Source organism: Phragmites australis, chromosome 6 (assembly GCF_958298935.1).
Source record: "Phragmites australis chromosome 6, lpPhrAust1.1, whole genome shotgun sequence".
In the NCBI taxonomy this organism is placed as follows: domain Eukaryota; kingdom Viridiplantae; phylum Streptophyta; class Magnoliopsida; order Poales; family Poaceae; genus Phragmites; species Phragmites australis.
The window spans coordinates 9,899,550-9,912,297 of NC_084926.1; the positions used below are offsets into that span (position 1 = coordinate 9,899,550).

Consider the following 12,748-nt stretch of genomic DNA (forward strand, 5'->3'; position numbering starts at 1 on the left):
TTCAGTACTGAATGAATTCCACATATTCTATGCCACTGATACATACTCCCTTCAGTCCAAAATAAATATCATTTTGGGTTACGTTCAGTCAACTATTTCACATTTTAGCTATAAATTACTTTTTATGTATTGAGTTTGGACATTTGAAAATGACACTCGTAGATTTATCTCGAAAAGTATTTTCATAATAGTATACTTTTGCTATATTTTATAAATATATTACAATAAAAAGTAGTAATCAAAGTTGTATTTTGGGGATTTTATCGATATCTAAAATGACACTTATTTCAGACTGGATGGAGTAGCACAACAATCAGAATATTTGCTGTCTAAATGCTATGAATGAAAACTGCATAGTGTATACTATGCTTTGGATCTGTTTAGTAGAGCTCCTCCTGATCTAAATTCTCTGAGGAATTGATTCTCTGGGTAAAGTGATTATTTGGCTGAAAGTGATTTTCTAAGGTTAACTCTACGGAGAAGCGATTCCGTAGAGAAAGTGAATTAGAAGAAGCTGGTTTTTTCAGCTTCCAGCATCTAGTTTATTTTAGAGAATCACTCTAAGAGTTGAAAATTGCAAACTGCTATTTTGCAGAATCCCACTGATTCCACCTGGGAGCTGATCTATGAGCTCTGCCAAAAAGGCCCTCTATGTATTATTATACATATTTTTTTGATAGCATGTCCTTCTATGTTGGTATTGTTAATGAATTTTAGTTTTAGGAGATGACCTTGAACATAGCACTTCATTTCCCCCAATTACAAAATCTCGCCCTATACATGTCAAAATGTTCGTTTTTTTTAAAAGAAAATGTCTAAATTACTCACCTGAACTATTCCTAGTGTCCGGATAATCCTCGAACTTTAAAACTGTTTATTTACCCCCCCCCCCCCCTTCACCCAAATTTAAATATCGGATCATATAACCCGCTGAAGTGGCTTTTCTCGGTGGTTTTACTGATGTGGCAGCCCACGATGTTATTTTCACTGACATGACAGTGCACACGTGGCAAGCAGATCCACATGTCATATTTTCTCTCTCACCCCTCTCGTACCGGCCTCTCTCTCCCTCAGGTCGTCCTCTCTCTGTCTTCCTCTCCCTCCCCCTCTCCTCCCCCCCCCCCCTCATCATCCTCTCTCTCGAGTCGAACGATCCAGGCCATATGCGATGAGCTCCGCCAATGCCCAAGCTAAATCAGTTCCAAAACGTGCGCAAGAGAGATGACGTGGTAGCCACGTGGCAAAAACAAGTGATGTGGCAGCCACATCATCAAAACTATTGTTGCAAACTATTCCAGGAGGTTATGTGATATTATATTTAAAGTTCAGAATAGAGATGTTAAATAAACGGTTTTAAAGTTTCAGATTATCCGGACACTAGGAATAGTTTAGAGAAGTAATTTAGATTTTTTACTTCTTTAAATAGTTCATTTGATGCAATTAATAGATGCGCTATTGAGCACCAAGCTTTCTTTGTTAGCAGCGGTGGGGAGGGGGTGTCCAACTTTGAACTGTAACCTTCCGGTTTGATGCATGGATGGATGGTGACGATGATCTGGATCTACTTGATTTTATGCCTTTTGTATTAATATAGATATATGTTATATAAGTATATAAATTACCGTGCTGATGCTTTTACTCGATATTATGGGGACTTAGATGATCAATTTTACTGTCATCAATGCAACTAAGGGATTCCATCATGCCAAACATAATCGGGGTGGGGGTGGGGTGCCCGACTTTGAACTACAGCTTACCGATTTGATGGATGGATGGTCAGGTTGCCATTGATTTACTTGAACTACTGACATTCTGAGCTCTCAATTTGTAAAGATGGGACATGTGAAAGATAGGCCATTGCCTTCTGAGCATTCATCTCAGCAGAGCTTTGGGGATCATGTGAAGCTAAAACCTTCACTGGACTTGATGTCTCCACACCTCGGACGGAACCATGGTCATTGATTCTCAAGCAAAGGTTGCTGGATAAGCTTTGAGTTGAGGCGTGATGAGGTAGCTAGTGGTTTTAAGCGGGTTTGCCCATCTATTTGCTGAAAGCCTTGAATTGTATCATAGTACAAGGGATGTCCACCAATTATTTCAGATGCTGACAGTTGGCAATGGATAAAGGTTCTCTAGTGTCATTCCTGTTAGTTCAACAAAGGTACGCCCCTTGTCAGTTTTTTCAGGGTATTAGTGTATTCCATATCTTTCAGGAAAGAATAGAAAGTTACTTTGTATCATAAAGTGTACAAAGAAACTGTTATAAGTTATTTACACATTAACGAACAGCATGTTACCACGAGTGCAGTGCTTTTGCCTAGTTTGTTTTGTTTAAAGAAAAAAATTCTTCAAGGTCTAAAAGTTAGCTGGATAAATGTCATTGTTTGGTACGCCTTGGTTATCTTGTGAATTGCATTTGGTAAAATTCTGAAACAAGGCCTCATATGTGAATCGAATGATCCGGTGACTGGATTACATATTGATTGGTGTTTTGATGAGCTCCAATATCACTATGCAATATTTTATCATCATGTTTTTTGTGGACACTGAAATACGTTGCGTTGCATTTGTATTGACAGATGAGACATGCCCTATCAGGAAGGGGCGTAGAATGCCGTATTGGTACTACCTGCCACTTCTACCTGTTAAACATCGGCAAGGATGTTGACATGTATACTAGATCGTCCAAATACTGGAAGACTCAAAACAGTAGCTCTGCACCTGTATACTCTTACTCTCGTATCTACAATTTTTCTTCTTTCTTCTATGGGATTTCGAGGTAATTGAACAGAAGGGAACTCAGCTAGAAGTCCAGATTTTGCACAGGAGAAGCAAGTGAATCATTCACCACCCACTATTTTCCCTCTCATAACAGCTATACATCTCTTACCATGCTGCATGCTGTAAGTCAGCTGCTCACCGGAAAGCGTTGCTGCTGCTGGCGCTGTACTACTAGGCCAATCCATTTAACTGTACTCATTACTCCGAAAATTGTAATAGGATTCTCATGTTAAACAAGGTAACTTGGTTCAAATGTTGTCCATTATCTGGTGCAGCCATCTCCATTGTGCCTTCGGTTGTTGATTTTCGCAAGACTCCACCGCAGTATGTCATTTTGAAGTTTCTCTAGAATCTGTCTGTTTAACTTGTGTTTGCGAAACATAGCTGGTAAATTACCGAATCTGTGATGGACCGCTGGGTCATATCTACCATCTCATTGTCGGACGGAAATGGTGAAACAGTGAAAGTGGGGCGTCTATACGGCTACACCCTGTATCCATTTTACACATTTGCACCCATGCTTCCAAAAAGGGTCTTGGCGCCTCGCCGCTGGCGAGACAAAACAATCAAGAAACAACCCATGTGCCGTGGCGTAGAGCGTGCAGCACAGCATATGCATCAGGTCCCGGCCTCCCGGGTCCCCCATCCATCGTCCTCTTTTACACCTGTCGTGCATCTTCATCCTGGCCCCAATCATAGTAGCTTTGTTTGGCCACCACCACCACCATGTCCACCACTACTGCAGATTCAAAATGAAGCACTGAAACGTCTCCAATCCACAAACGGGTAGGCTTTGCTCTATGCCTATCATCTGCGTCCGATCAGGGCTCATTGTTCTCGTTTCAATTTCAGTTTTCATTCATGTAGGTTCGTATTAGTGTAGCTGTCAGTTGGCATTTGGTCTCCCTCCAATTCTAGGGAGAAATAGAAAACACTCATTTGCGATGTATTTACTGTCTCGTATTGCAACTGCTTTTCATTTCAGTTTCGCTGAAATAGAGCATACTTTGCCAGTATTCAGTAGGATTTTAAAAACCTTTCTAGGTATTCCAAGTCTCATTTTCGCATAAATTTCACCAGATTCAGGAATTTACGAGACATTTGCTCTCTATGGTGAATATCCTATGCATAATGATAAAAGTAGAAGCTGAAGGGAAACTCTAGCAACAAAGGATGATAACTTAAATCTCCACATTAAAAAGCATACACAGCTCCGTACTGAAATACACAAGTTTTGCAGAACAATGCAGCGGTCTTGAAGAGGGACGAGGAATCAACAGATAGATAATAGGCGTGTGCAAACAAGACATCACAGTAGACACTTGTTCTTCGGACTGGCATGTCTTGGCAACGGCAGCTTAAGACTTGCTCTTGAACGGGATGGCCCTGATGATCACCTGGTGGTAGATGGCGGCCAGGGCAGCACCAGTGAAGGGGCCGACCCAGAAGATCCACTGCAACAATGATAGAAACCGGAACCGTTATAATAACTCTTTGGTATCGATAGACTAAAGATGCGTCAACAAAGGACAGGAATACTATTATATCCCGTAGCCTAGATTAGATCAGACTTCCCAGACATGCCACTATGCTTGCACAATCGAAAGACAGTGGTTACAAGTCTGATATTCGGATGAAAATGGCACCAAACAGATGAAAATGGGAAGTGGGTGAGAGAGGACTGAAGAGGGGTTTCACTCACATGGTCGTTCCAGGCATGCTCCCTGTTGTAGATGATGGCAGCGCCAAGGCTCCTAGCTGGGTTGATGCCAGTGCCAGTAATGGGGATGGTGGCAAGGTGGACCAGGAACACCGCAAACCCAATTGGCAGTGGGGCAAGGATCTGTTTTCACCAGAGACGGATTTCATGATGAGTATTAGCACAAACAGGAACGATATATATCTAAAGAGTATGCATGTAAGGTCAATTTGTTGAAACAAGCAAGATAGGAATCCGCTAAAATTACAATTAAAAATGCAGACTACTCACGAGTGCATCAGTTCATTACATTTGGCCTACCAATGTACGTGCATCATGTATGAACTATGAAGTACATAAAGTTGCACATCAGAAATTCAGAGCACAAATTACAACCATCACTTTTGGGTTTAGTTGCGAATGGTGACCAAATTGCATAGGTGTAAGCCAAATAAATAAATGCATAACTCCGACATATTGAACAAACTAGGGAAATGGAGGAGCAGGAATACTTACAGGAACATGGGAGTCCCTGGCATTCCTCTTGGCATCGGTGGCCGAGAAGACGGTGTAGACCAGGATGAAGGTGCCGACGATCTCAGCACCAAGGCCATCACCCTTGGTGTATCCACTGGCGACAACGTTGGCACCACCACCGTTGCCCATGTAAAGCCCCTGCTGGAAGCCCTTCACCACTCCAGCTCCACAGATGGCCCCCAGGCATTGCATGACTATGTAGAAGATGGCCCTCGTCAGGGACAGCTTCCTGGCCAAGAACAGGCCAAAGGTCACGGCTGGGTTGATGTGCCCTCCTGTTGCAGTAGCAGGTAGCAGATATTAGTGGTGCCCTTAGTTGTTGTACTAGTTATATTGTGGCCATGCTAGCTGAAGAGCATGCATTATTTCACAATTTGACATTTTGATATGAACCAGACAGTACCTGAGATTCAGAAGCGATATCCAAACTGGACCATATAAATTAAGTGCAGGTTTTCTATTGATAGACACTGTACAAGTTCACCATAAAACATGCTTCGTTGCCCCCATGAATTCTTCAGTACCACTAAAGGTTGGTATTGCCGTAGCAAGAGTAAGTAATATATTTTTCTGTCCAACCTACATAGATTGTCTGTAGTTTACTCTTTTAATACATTGCATCTTTGTTTACCTCGAGTGAATGATGCTCAACTAATTAAAATGGCGCTTTTTGTGGTTTGAACTTTGAAGAATTACTGATGAAACTATGGGCTGAATTTCTACATAAAAGATGGAACTGCCTCTAGCTGTTGATGATGCCTTTGCATAAGAACAAGCTGCACCCAGGGGCGAAGCTAGGGTGTTGTACCCTGGTGCCAGTGCACAAGGGTAATCGAAATTTTAGTATTAATTGTCTTATTTTGACCATATATGCACTACGGTAAATTGAGTTATAAGACCAATATTTACTTTGGATTGTGTATTTGGCACCACCATCAATTAAATTCTAGCTCCAGCCATTCAGTACGCCGATGAAATTGCAAAATTTATTTATTACGAAAGGACAAATCTCTCTAGGTGCAAGAAAGCCTAGAAAGGTACAAACTAGTACAAGGCAAAGGGAGGAGGCTTAAGATCTGGGTTTTTTGGAAAAAGAAGAGAACAGGAGGCTTCCTAATCTGTAATCTCTATGCTGATGGCCGGAAACTGTAGAGTACTATGCGGGAAACAAAGAAAAAAATACAGATGAGAGAGGTACGGAAATTTAAGCTACTATATCAACAAGAAACAAGAATTTGAACAGATTTTCATCCACTAATAGCGAGTTTACAGATTATCCCTTTTTAGGAGTGCTGACTACTGTAGGACATACCAAAATAGCTAAATAGAAGTCTTCATGAATCCCGTGCTAGTGCCCTATGGAGAACTACTGAGCTAAGCAAGTAAAAGAACAGGTTGTAATCATGTCTTGTGCAGTAGAAATTGGCTATAGCAAAAGGGGGTGACGGGACACCCTAGCAAGACAAATCAAAACAAAATATTGAACAGAAAATTAAGCATAAGTATGTTAAGCCAGCAAGAAGGTGAACTGACCGGAGATGCCGGCGGTGCAGTAGACGAGCGCGAAGATCATGCCTCCGAAGGACCACGCGATGCCCTGGATGCCGACGGTGGCGCACTTGGAGCTGGACTTGGAGACGCCCATGACGGTGAGGATGGTGATGTAGAGGAAGAGGAAGGTGGCGACGAACTCGGCGATGCCAGCGCGGTAGAAGGACCATGACTTGAGCTCCCCTGGCTCGAACAGCGGCGCCGGCGGGGGCTCCTTGTAGTCCTTGTCGTCCCCGCCCTGCGCCGCCGTCCCGATTGGCTGCCTCTCCGAGAACTTGTTCGCGCCCAGGCGCACGTCCTCCTCCTTCCCCTCCATTCTCGCCTCTCCTTCTCTCTCTCTCTTTCCTCTCGCTCGGACTCGGTGGTTTCTTGAAGCAGTGGTGGGGGTCGGGTGATTATAAAGGCAGGGAGCTAGGGAGCTGGACAGCTAGTGAGGAGAGGGAGTGAGATCAACTCAGGGGAGTCCTTATCCGAGCCGCAAAACACTGTAGCGCCTGATATTTTCTTCCAGCGGCTACCGTATCGGGTGCCACAGGGAAGCGGGGAGGGCAGTCCCGTCGGCAAATTTGCGGGGCGATGCGGGCGCCGCGACACTGTGCGCGAGGGGAATCCAGTCCAGGCCGTTGCTCCCGCGGAGACTCGGAAGTGGAGGTGGCGAGAGGGTGCGGCGGTGAGGCGGGGACGTTGGGGGGCCAGCGCAAGCGACCTGCCTCCGGCGAGCCGGCAGACGACGCGGATCCGGCGGGTTCCCCACCTTCAGTTTGCTCGGCCGCCGGCGCCCTAGCAACACCGAGGTCGACCCGAAGGCTGTGGTAAGTCCTCCGCTCCTCGATTCATGGATACGCGGCGAGGATGGGTGGTGGTGCAGGGGGTTGGCGTCGCCACTGAAGGGGATTGATCGATGTAGGTGCTGTAGGGAAGGTTCGGCCAGATTATGATGCGATTTGCAGTGTTTTGTGTGTGATTGTGACATCGATTTTGGTTTTGTGCACGGATCTGCGGGTGTGGCACACGTAGCATTCGGATCTGGCAGGCAATGATGCTAACCTACCCTCATTTGTGCAGCAAAATGGTCGGATTGTAGGTTAATGAACCAACATTTGTTTGTAGCATTTATGTGACATGCAAATGAGGTCAATTTGATTACTGCGTGAGATAAAATGGAGTTCCCTTTCAGATTTGAGCCTTTAGGTTGAAATAGTGTGCTGTTATGTGGCTTCAAAATGGCCTTTGATGGGATGTATGTTGCTCTGAACCTTGATCAATACAAAATGCAGGTTAAGATCAAATTTGGTAGTACAATGTAGGAGCCTTGACCTGTGATGCCCTATAACCTTCTCAGGTAATGTGCTGACCATTTGATTCCTCTGTATTTTGTTGGGTTTCATACAATTTTTTTGTTCCGATGGCAGTACCATGGTACCTTTGAACGAACTGACCTCACTTGTAATGGAATGGTGGCAAGTTCATAACACATTGGGACAAGGACCATTTTTGTTAAGGCTCCTGGAAATGTAGTCATGTGATATATATGTAATTGATCATAGTGAGTTCAGAAATATTTTATGTGTCCAATGATGAACAAACCTGCAATTGATAAATGTAGTTTCAGTGCAAGTGCAAGGCACTGATATGATTGGTATGTGTTTGTTTTGAGGTGAAGCTTTTGAAATCTGTATGGTACTCATGATTGAACTGAAGGTTGAGTTATTATAAGGATAATGTGAAATTAGGGGTCATATTAGAGTGGAGGCCTGGAACCGTGTGCAATTATTAGTTTTGAATCGACACTCATGCCCATCGTGCTATGTTCATAACTGTTTTTCTGTCCAATGATTGAATACCTGATGCTGCATAATTGTAGGTCCAGTGCAAGTGCGACTAACTGAGATAATTGCAGTGTGTTTGAATATTAATGAAGTGTTGGACTGCTGACTTAACTACATTTTTCGAAATCTTTATGCTAGTCAGGACTGTACTTAAGGTATGTTGTAGAATCTTCATGTCAAATAAGGGGGCACGGTAGTGATAATGGGCCATATACTAGAGGGAAGTACTGTGTATGTATGCATCGTGCATGAAATTTCATTGCAGTGTTCACTTTGAGGTGCAATTTAGTTTGTCGCTTTTGTGTTCCCGCTCCCTTGCTTGTAGATGGACTCCACCGAGCTATCCGATATTGTGTCGAAGATGCAAGCCCGTGTGCAGGTGGCGGCTGACGCTTTGCAGAAGGTGGTCAGTGATAACCTGAGTCCGGAGAACACCCCTGCTGCCGTGGACCTGAACATGGCACTTCTTCAGGTCGAGACCATTGCGGCAGACCTTGAACAACTTGGTTTCGAAGTCAAAGATGCTATGAACCGTGTTGGTCAGGGCGACAATGGGAGCGTGGACGAGGCAGAGGAAGGTTCGGGATCGTTGCACGTCGACGATGATGACTTGGTTCCCGTTGACTGGAGCCCTGATGAGTTACTTTGTTTGGAGGATAGCCTGCCCTACGAATCCGATCGTTCTGGGAGCATGTAGTTGGGGAGGGTGCAAACTTAGCTGTGTGGATTGTGCCGTAATGTATGTGTTCCACTAGTAAGGTGTTATGTATGTGCTATTGCCTAAGACGTAACAATTTGTGTGTGAACTGCTTATGGCAGGTTTTTATGTGATGGTCGTTGAGCTAAGTTATTTGTCAAAGTATATTTCAGAATCAGTATAAGCATGCTCATGTCCGTAGAAAGTTTGTCCATTTGCTATTGTTGTTGTGTTCAGGGAATCTATGGAGTACGCTGGGTTCCTTCGTGGCGACAGTGAGGACATGAATTGGGCCGATGTTACGCCGCTAACCCAAGACAGCATATTCGGGAGCCAGATCCCTTCGGCAGATGTCCAGAGTGTGGAGGCTCCTGGAGATGTCGCACCTGGGGGTGGCCGTGGATCTAGTTACAGGGTTGAGGAGGACCTACTACTGGTGGGGGCATGGTTGCAAGTGAGCATGGATCCTGTGGTGGGGAGCAACCAGAGTTTGGGTGCTTTCTGGCAGCGAGTGGAGACTTTCTACCATGAGAACAAAACATTCACCTCCACCCGCAATAGGAAGTCGCTGCAGGGGAGATGGACTTTCATCAACGGTATGGTGCAGAAGTTCTGCGACCACTATGCTAGGGCTCAGCGCAATAGGAGGAGTGGAACAACCGAGGCCGAGATGGTATGTCAATAGTTCATAATATTTTTTTCCAATTCAGCAATGTCTACCAAGCACAATACTGATTCATCCACTTCGTACTGCATCTGTCTGCATAAGACCTGAGTGTGCAAAGCCATAAGTTTTTACATATAGGTCGAACTCAGCAATGTCTTCCAAGCATGTCCATAAGTTTTACATATAGTTCGAACGAAGCATGTGGACATTAGTTCACAGTAGACTAAACTTGCATCATTTGGATATTTGTTCACAGTTGACTACACTTGCATCGTTTCTGACATGGCTCATATGCAATTTATGTGGCACTCTATGAAGCTGATGAACCATGTTTTTTGCACATTGGAGGTTGTGGAGGCATGCAAGATGTTTCAAGCCGCTAAGCACAAGGAGTTCACCTTGCTGCCATGTTGGAGGGAGTTGAGGGATCATCCCAAGTGGCAAGTAGAAACCTCCCGCAAAAGGCAGAAGACATCCGCCGCGGCAAGCCCCTCATCAACCCCCAATGTAGCCTCGTCAGGCGGCTTGAACGGAGCAGAGGATGTTGATGCAACCACATCCAATGCCGGTGAACGTGGCAAATGTCCTCCTGGTCGCACTCGGTCCAAGGAAGCCCGAGGTACGTCGTCGTCTAGTTCAGCTTCTGCGCCCATGACAGACTTATTCGATCGGCAGTTGGCAATGAAAGACAAGATTGAAAAGGAAAGAGCTGAGAGGTTTGCTGAGTTGATGGATGTGGAGCGGCAAAGGCTACGGCTCGAGGAGGAAAGAATGAAAATGGAACTGGAAAAGGAGCAGCAGAGGTTAAGGCTCGAGGCGGAGTGTATACAAATGGAAAAGGAAAAGGAGGAAAGGCACATAATGAGCATGGACCTTTCTCAAATGGACGAGGACCAGCAGGCCTACTACAAGAGCCTCAGGCAGAGCATCATTGCCGCTAGGCGTGTCACCGGAGGCCCATCTTTGTAATTGTGAACCTGATTGCGGAGTTTTATTTCATGGTGACATTGTGGTCCAGTTTTTCGTTCTGTACCAAAACAGTTTTTCGTTGAGTCTGGTTGTTTGCCTGGGAGCTTGTACGAATTATGTTCGTACATGGTACTGGTATTGCGATGTGGTCTAAGTCTTGCATTATTTTTTGGACTGCTTAATGGCTGGGCTCCTGAAGATGATGATTGCGGAGTAGTGATGAGGTTACATGTGCCTCCTGGGTGTGCTGTGCTGCTGCCCACTTGCTGCTGCCTGTGCTATGGTCATTCAACTGTGCTGTGCTGATGTTTGACGTGCGACAATTGCACGACACCAGTATTATGTTCTAGTATTATGTGCGACCTCATACGAACTCCATTCTCGGTTATCAGAACCATTCTGAATGTGCAACTCTTCTCTAACGAAATTGTACACAAACGGACCATACGTGTGTATGTTTACTAAGGACACGGGACAATTTATTAAACATAATACGTACTGCCAAAGGACACAGGACAAATTATTGAACATAATACGCACTACTCCACTCCGTGGAACTGCCATAGGTGCTCGACAAGATCGTCATGGAGTTGGTGATGCCCATGCCTGCTAGTTATCATCCCATACCGGTGTGCAAATGCTTCTAGTGTGGGTGTTAGGTTGCGTGATGGCTCAACAGGAACACCAGCACCGTCGTACACGTGTTCGACGTCCCCATCGGGTCTCTCATCTTCGATTATCATGTTGTGCATGATAATGCAGGCGGTCATGATGTTGTGCAGTGTTTCCTCATCCCATATCCTCGTAGCCCCCCTCACTATGGGAAACCTGGCTTGCAGGACCCCGAAGGCCCGTTCGACATCCTTCCGTAACGCCGCCTGCTGAACGACGAAGTGCTGCCGCTTCCTCCCAACTGGACAAGGAATAGGCTTCACGAAGGTGGCCCATTCCGGATAGATACCATCTGCAAGGTAGTACCCCATGGTGTAGGCATGTCCGTTAATGGAGTATTGGACCTGGGGGGCCACGCCAGCGGCAAGATTGTTGAGGAGATGGGAGCGGTGAAGAACGTTGATGTCGTTTAGCGATCCTGGCATGCCGAAGAAAGCATGCCAAATCCACAGGTCCTGTGACGCCACTGCCTCTAGAATGATCGTCGGCAAGTTCACGTGGCCCGTGAAGGAACCAGACCACGCTGTCGGACAGTTCTTCCACCTCCAATGCATACAGTCGATGCTTCCGAGCATCCCGGGGAACCCTCTTCGCTCGTTCATAGTAATCAAGCGCGCCGTGTCCTCCTCGTTTGGAGCACGGAGGTACTCGTCCCCGAATACCCCGACCACGGCTCGTACAAACCGCCTCATACTCTCAATGATAGTGGACTCCCCTAGGCGGAGGCACTCATCGAGAGAATCGGCAGGAGTATCGTACGCGAGCATACGAAACGCCGCAGTGACTTGTTGCAATGCCGACAGGCCGAGCTCTCCAGCAGCATTCCTCCTCTGTTGAAACCACGGGTCATGGTCCGCAACTGCCTGTACAATCTTGAGGTACATGTCACGTTTCATCCTAAACCTGCAGGACCGACGAGCATAAGCCGTGTCATCATAATACTGCGAGAAGACACTTCATTTTCGTAACATTACCTGCGACGGAAGATGTAATCTGGGTACACCGGGTGATCGGCGAAGTAGTCATTAAACAACCTATGATGGCCCTCCAGCCGATTCCGCTCGATACGCCGACGGCCCGGCAATGAACCACCCCACGGTCCCCGCTGTGATGCCTCCGACTGATGCAAGGCGCTCACAGTGGCAAGGAACAAATTATCTTCCTCATCGGAAGAGTCATTGCCAAAACACAACTCCCTCACAGTCTCCTTCCAGGCTTCGCGACGATCCATTTTTTGCTGGCTTGCAAATTATGAGTAACTCAACCTCATATATATAGGGATATCATGAGCCTTGTGACGGAAACCAACGTCATTCCTTCCCCTAGAAGCCAGTTCTCGTGAGGCT

General features: G+C 45.7%; 3 protein-coding genes across 3 annotated transcripts; 1 reads left to right on the forward strand and 2 right to left on the reverse strand.

The window, feature by feature from the left end:
* Nucleotides 1-3,942: 3,942 nt before the first annotated feature.
* On the reverse strand, nucleotides 3,943-6,962 carry LOC133921590 (aquaporin PIP1-1-like). Its single transcript, XM_062366532.1, has 4 exons — nucleotides 6,551-6,962; nucleotides 4,997-5,292; nucleotides 4,484-4,624; nucleotides 3,943-4,235 (listed from the first exon to the last, which is right to left on the reverse strand). The coding sequence occupies exons 1-4, from the start codon at nucleotides 6,882-6,884 to the stop codon at nucleotides 4,140-4,142; spliced, it is 867 nt and encodes a 288-aa protein (XP_062222516.1). The 5' UTR covers nucleotides 6,885-6,962; the 3' UTR covers nucleotides 3,943-4,139.
* A 182-nt stretch (nucleotides 6,963-7,144) lies between these two features.
* On the forward strand, nucleotides 7,145-10,730 carry LOC133922927 (uncharacterized). The gene is made up of 6 exons (XM_062368441.1): nucleotides 7,145-7,380; nucleotides 8,433-8,443; nucleotides 8,536-8,552; nucleotides 8,723-9,090; nucleotides 9,332-9,767; nucleotides 10,110-10,730. The coding sequence occupies exons 1-6, from the start codon at nucleotides 7,145-7,147 to the stop codon at nucleotides 10,728-10,730; spliced, it is 1,689 nt and encodes a 562-aa protein (XP_062224425.1).
* Nucleotides 10,731-11,269: 539 nt separating this feature from the next.
* LOC133922928 (uncharacterized) lies at nucleotides 11,270-12,286 on the reverse strand. Its single transcript, XM_062368442.1, has one exon. It carries the CDS (start codon nucleotides 12,284-12,286, stop codon nucleotides 11,270-11,272), a length of 1,017 nt encoding a protein of 338 aa, XP_062224426.1.
* Between the last annotated feature and the right edge of the window lie 462 nt (nucleotides 12,287-12,748).

Bases quoted from the DNA above. Each gene is read 5' to 3' on its own strand.
- LOC133921590 (XM_062366532.1), bottom strand. From the start codon at position 6,884: ATGGAGGGGAAGGAGGAGGACGTGCGCCTGGGCGCGAACAAGTTCTCG. The intron at 5,293-6,550 runs GTCAGTTCACCT...CTACTGCAACAG, and splicing joins CTGCACCGCCGGCATCTCCG to GAGGGCACATCAACCCAGCC. The intron at 4,625-4,996 runs GTAAGTATTCCT...TGGTGAAAACAG, and splicing joins CCAGGGACTCCCATGTTCCT to ATCCTTGCCCCACTGCCAAT.
- LOC133922927 (XM_062368441.1), top strand. From the start codon at position 7,145: ATGCGGGCGCCGCGACACTGTGCGCGAGGGGAATCCAGTCCAGGCCGT. The intron at 9,091-9,331 runs GTAGTTGGGGAG...TGTTGTGTTCAG, and splicing joins TCCGATCGTTCTGGGAGCAT to GGAATCTATGGAGTACGCTG. The intron at 9,768-10,109 runs GTATGTCAATAG...TGCACATTGGAG, and splicing joins GAACAACCGAGGCCGAGATG to GTTGTGGAGGCATGCAAGAT.
- LOC133922928 (XM_062368442.1), bottom strand. From the start codon at position 12,286: ATGTACCTCAAGATTGTACAGGCAGTTGCGGACCATGACCCGTGGTTT.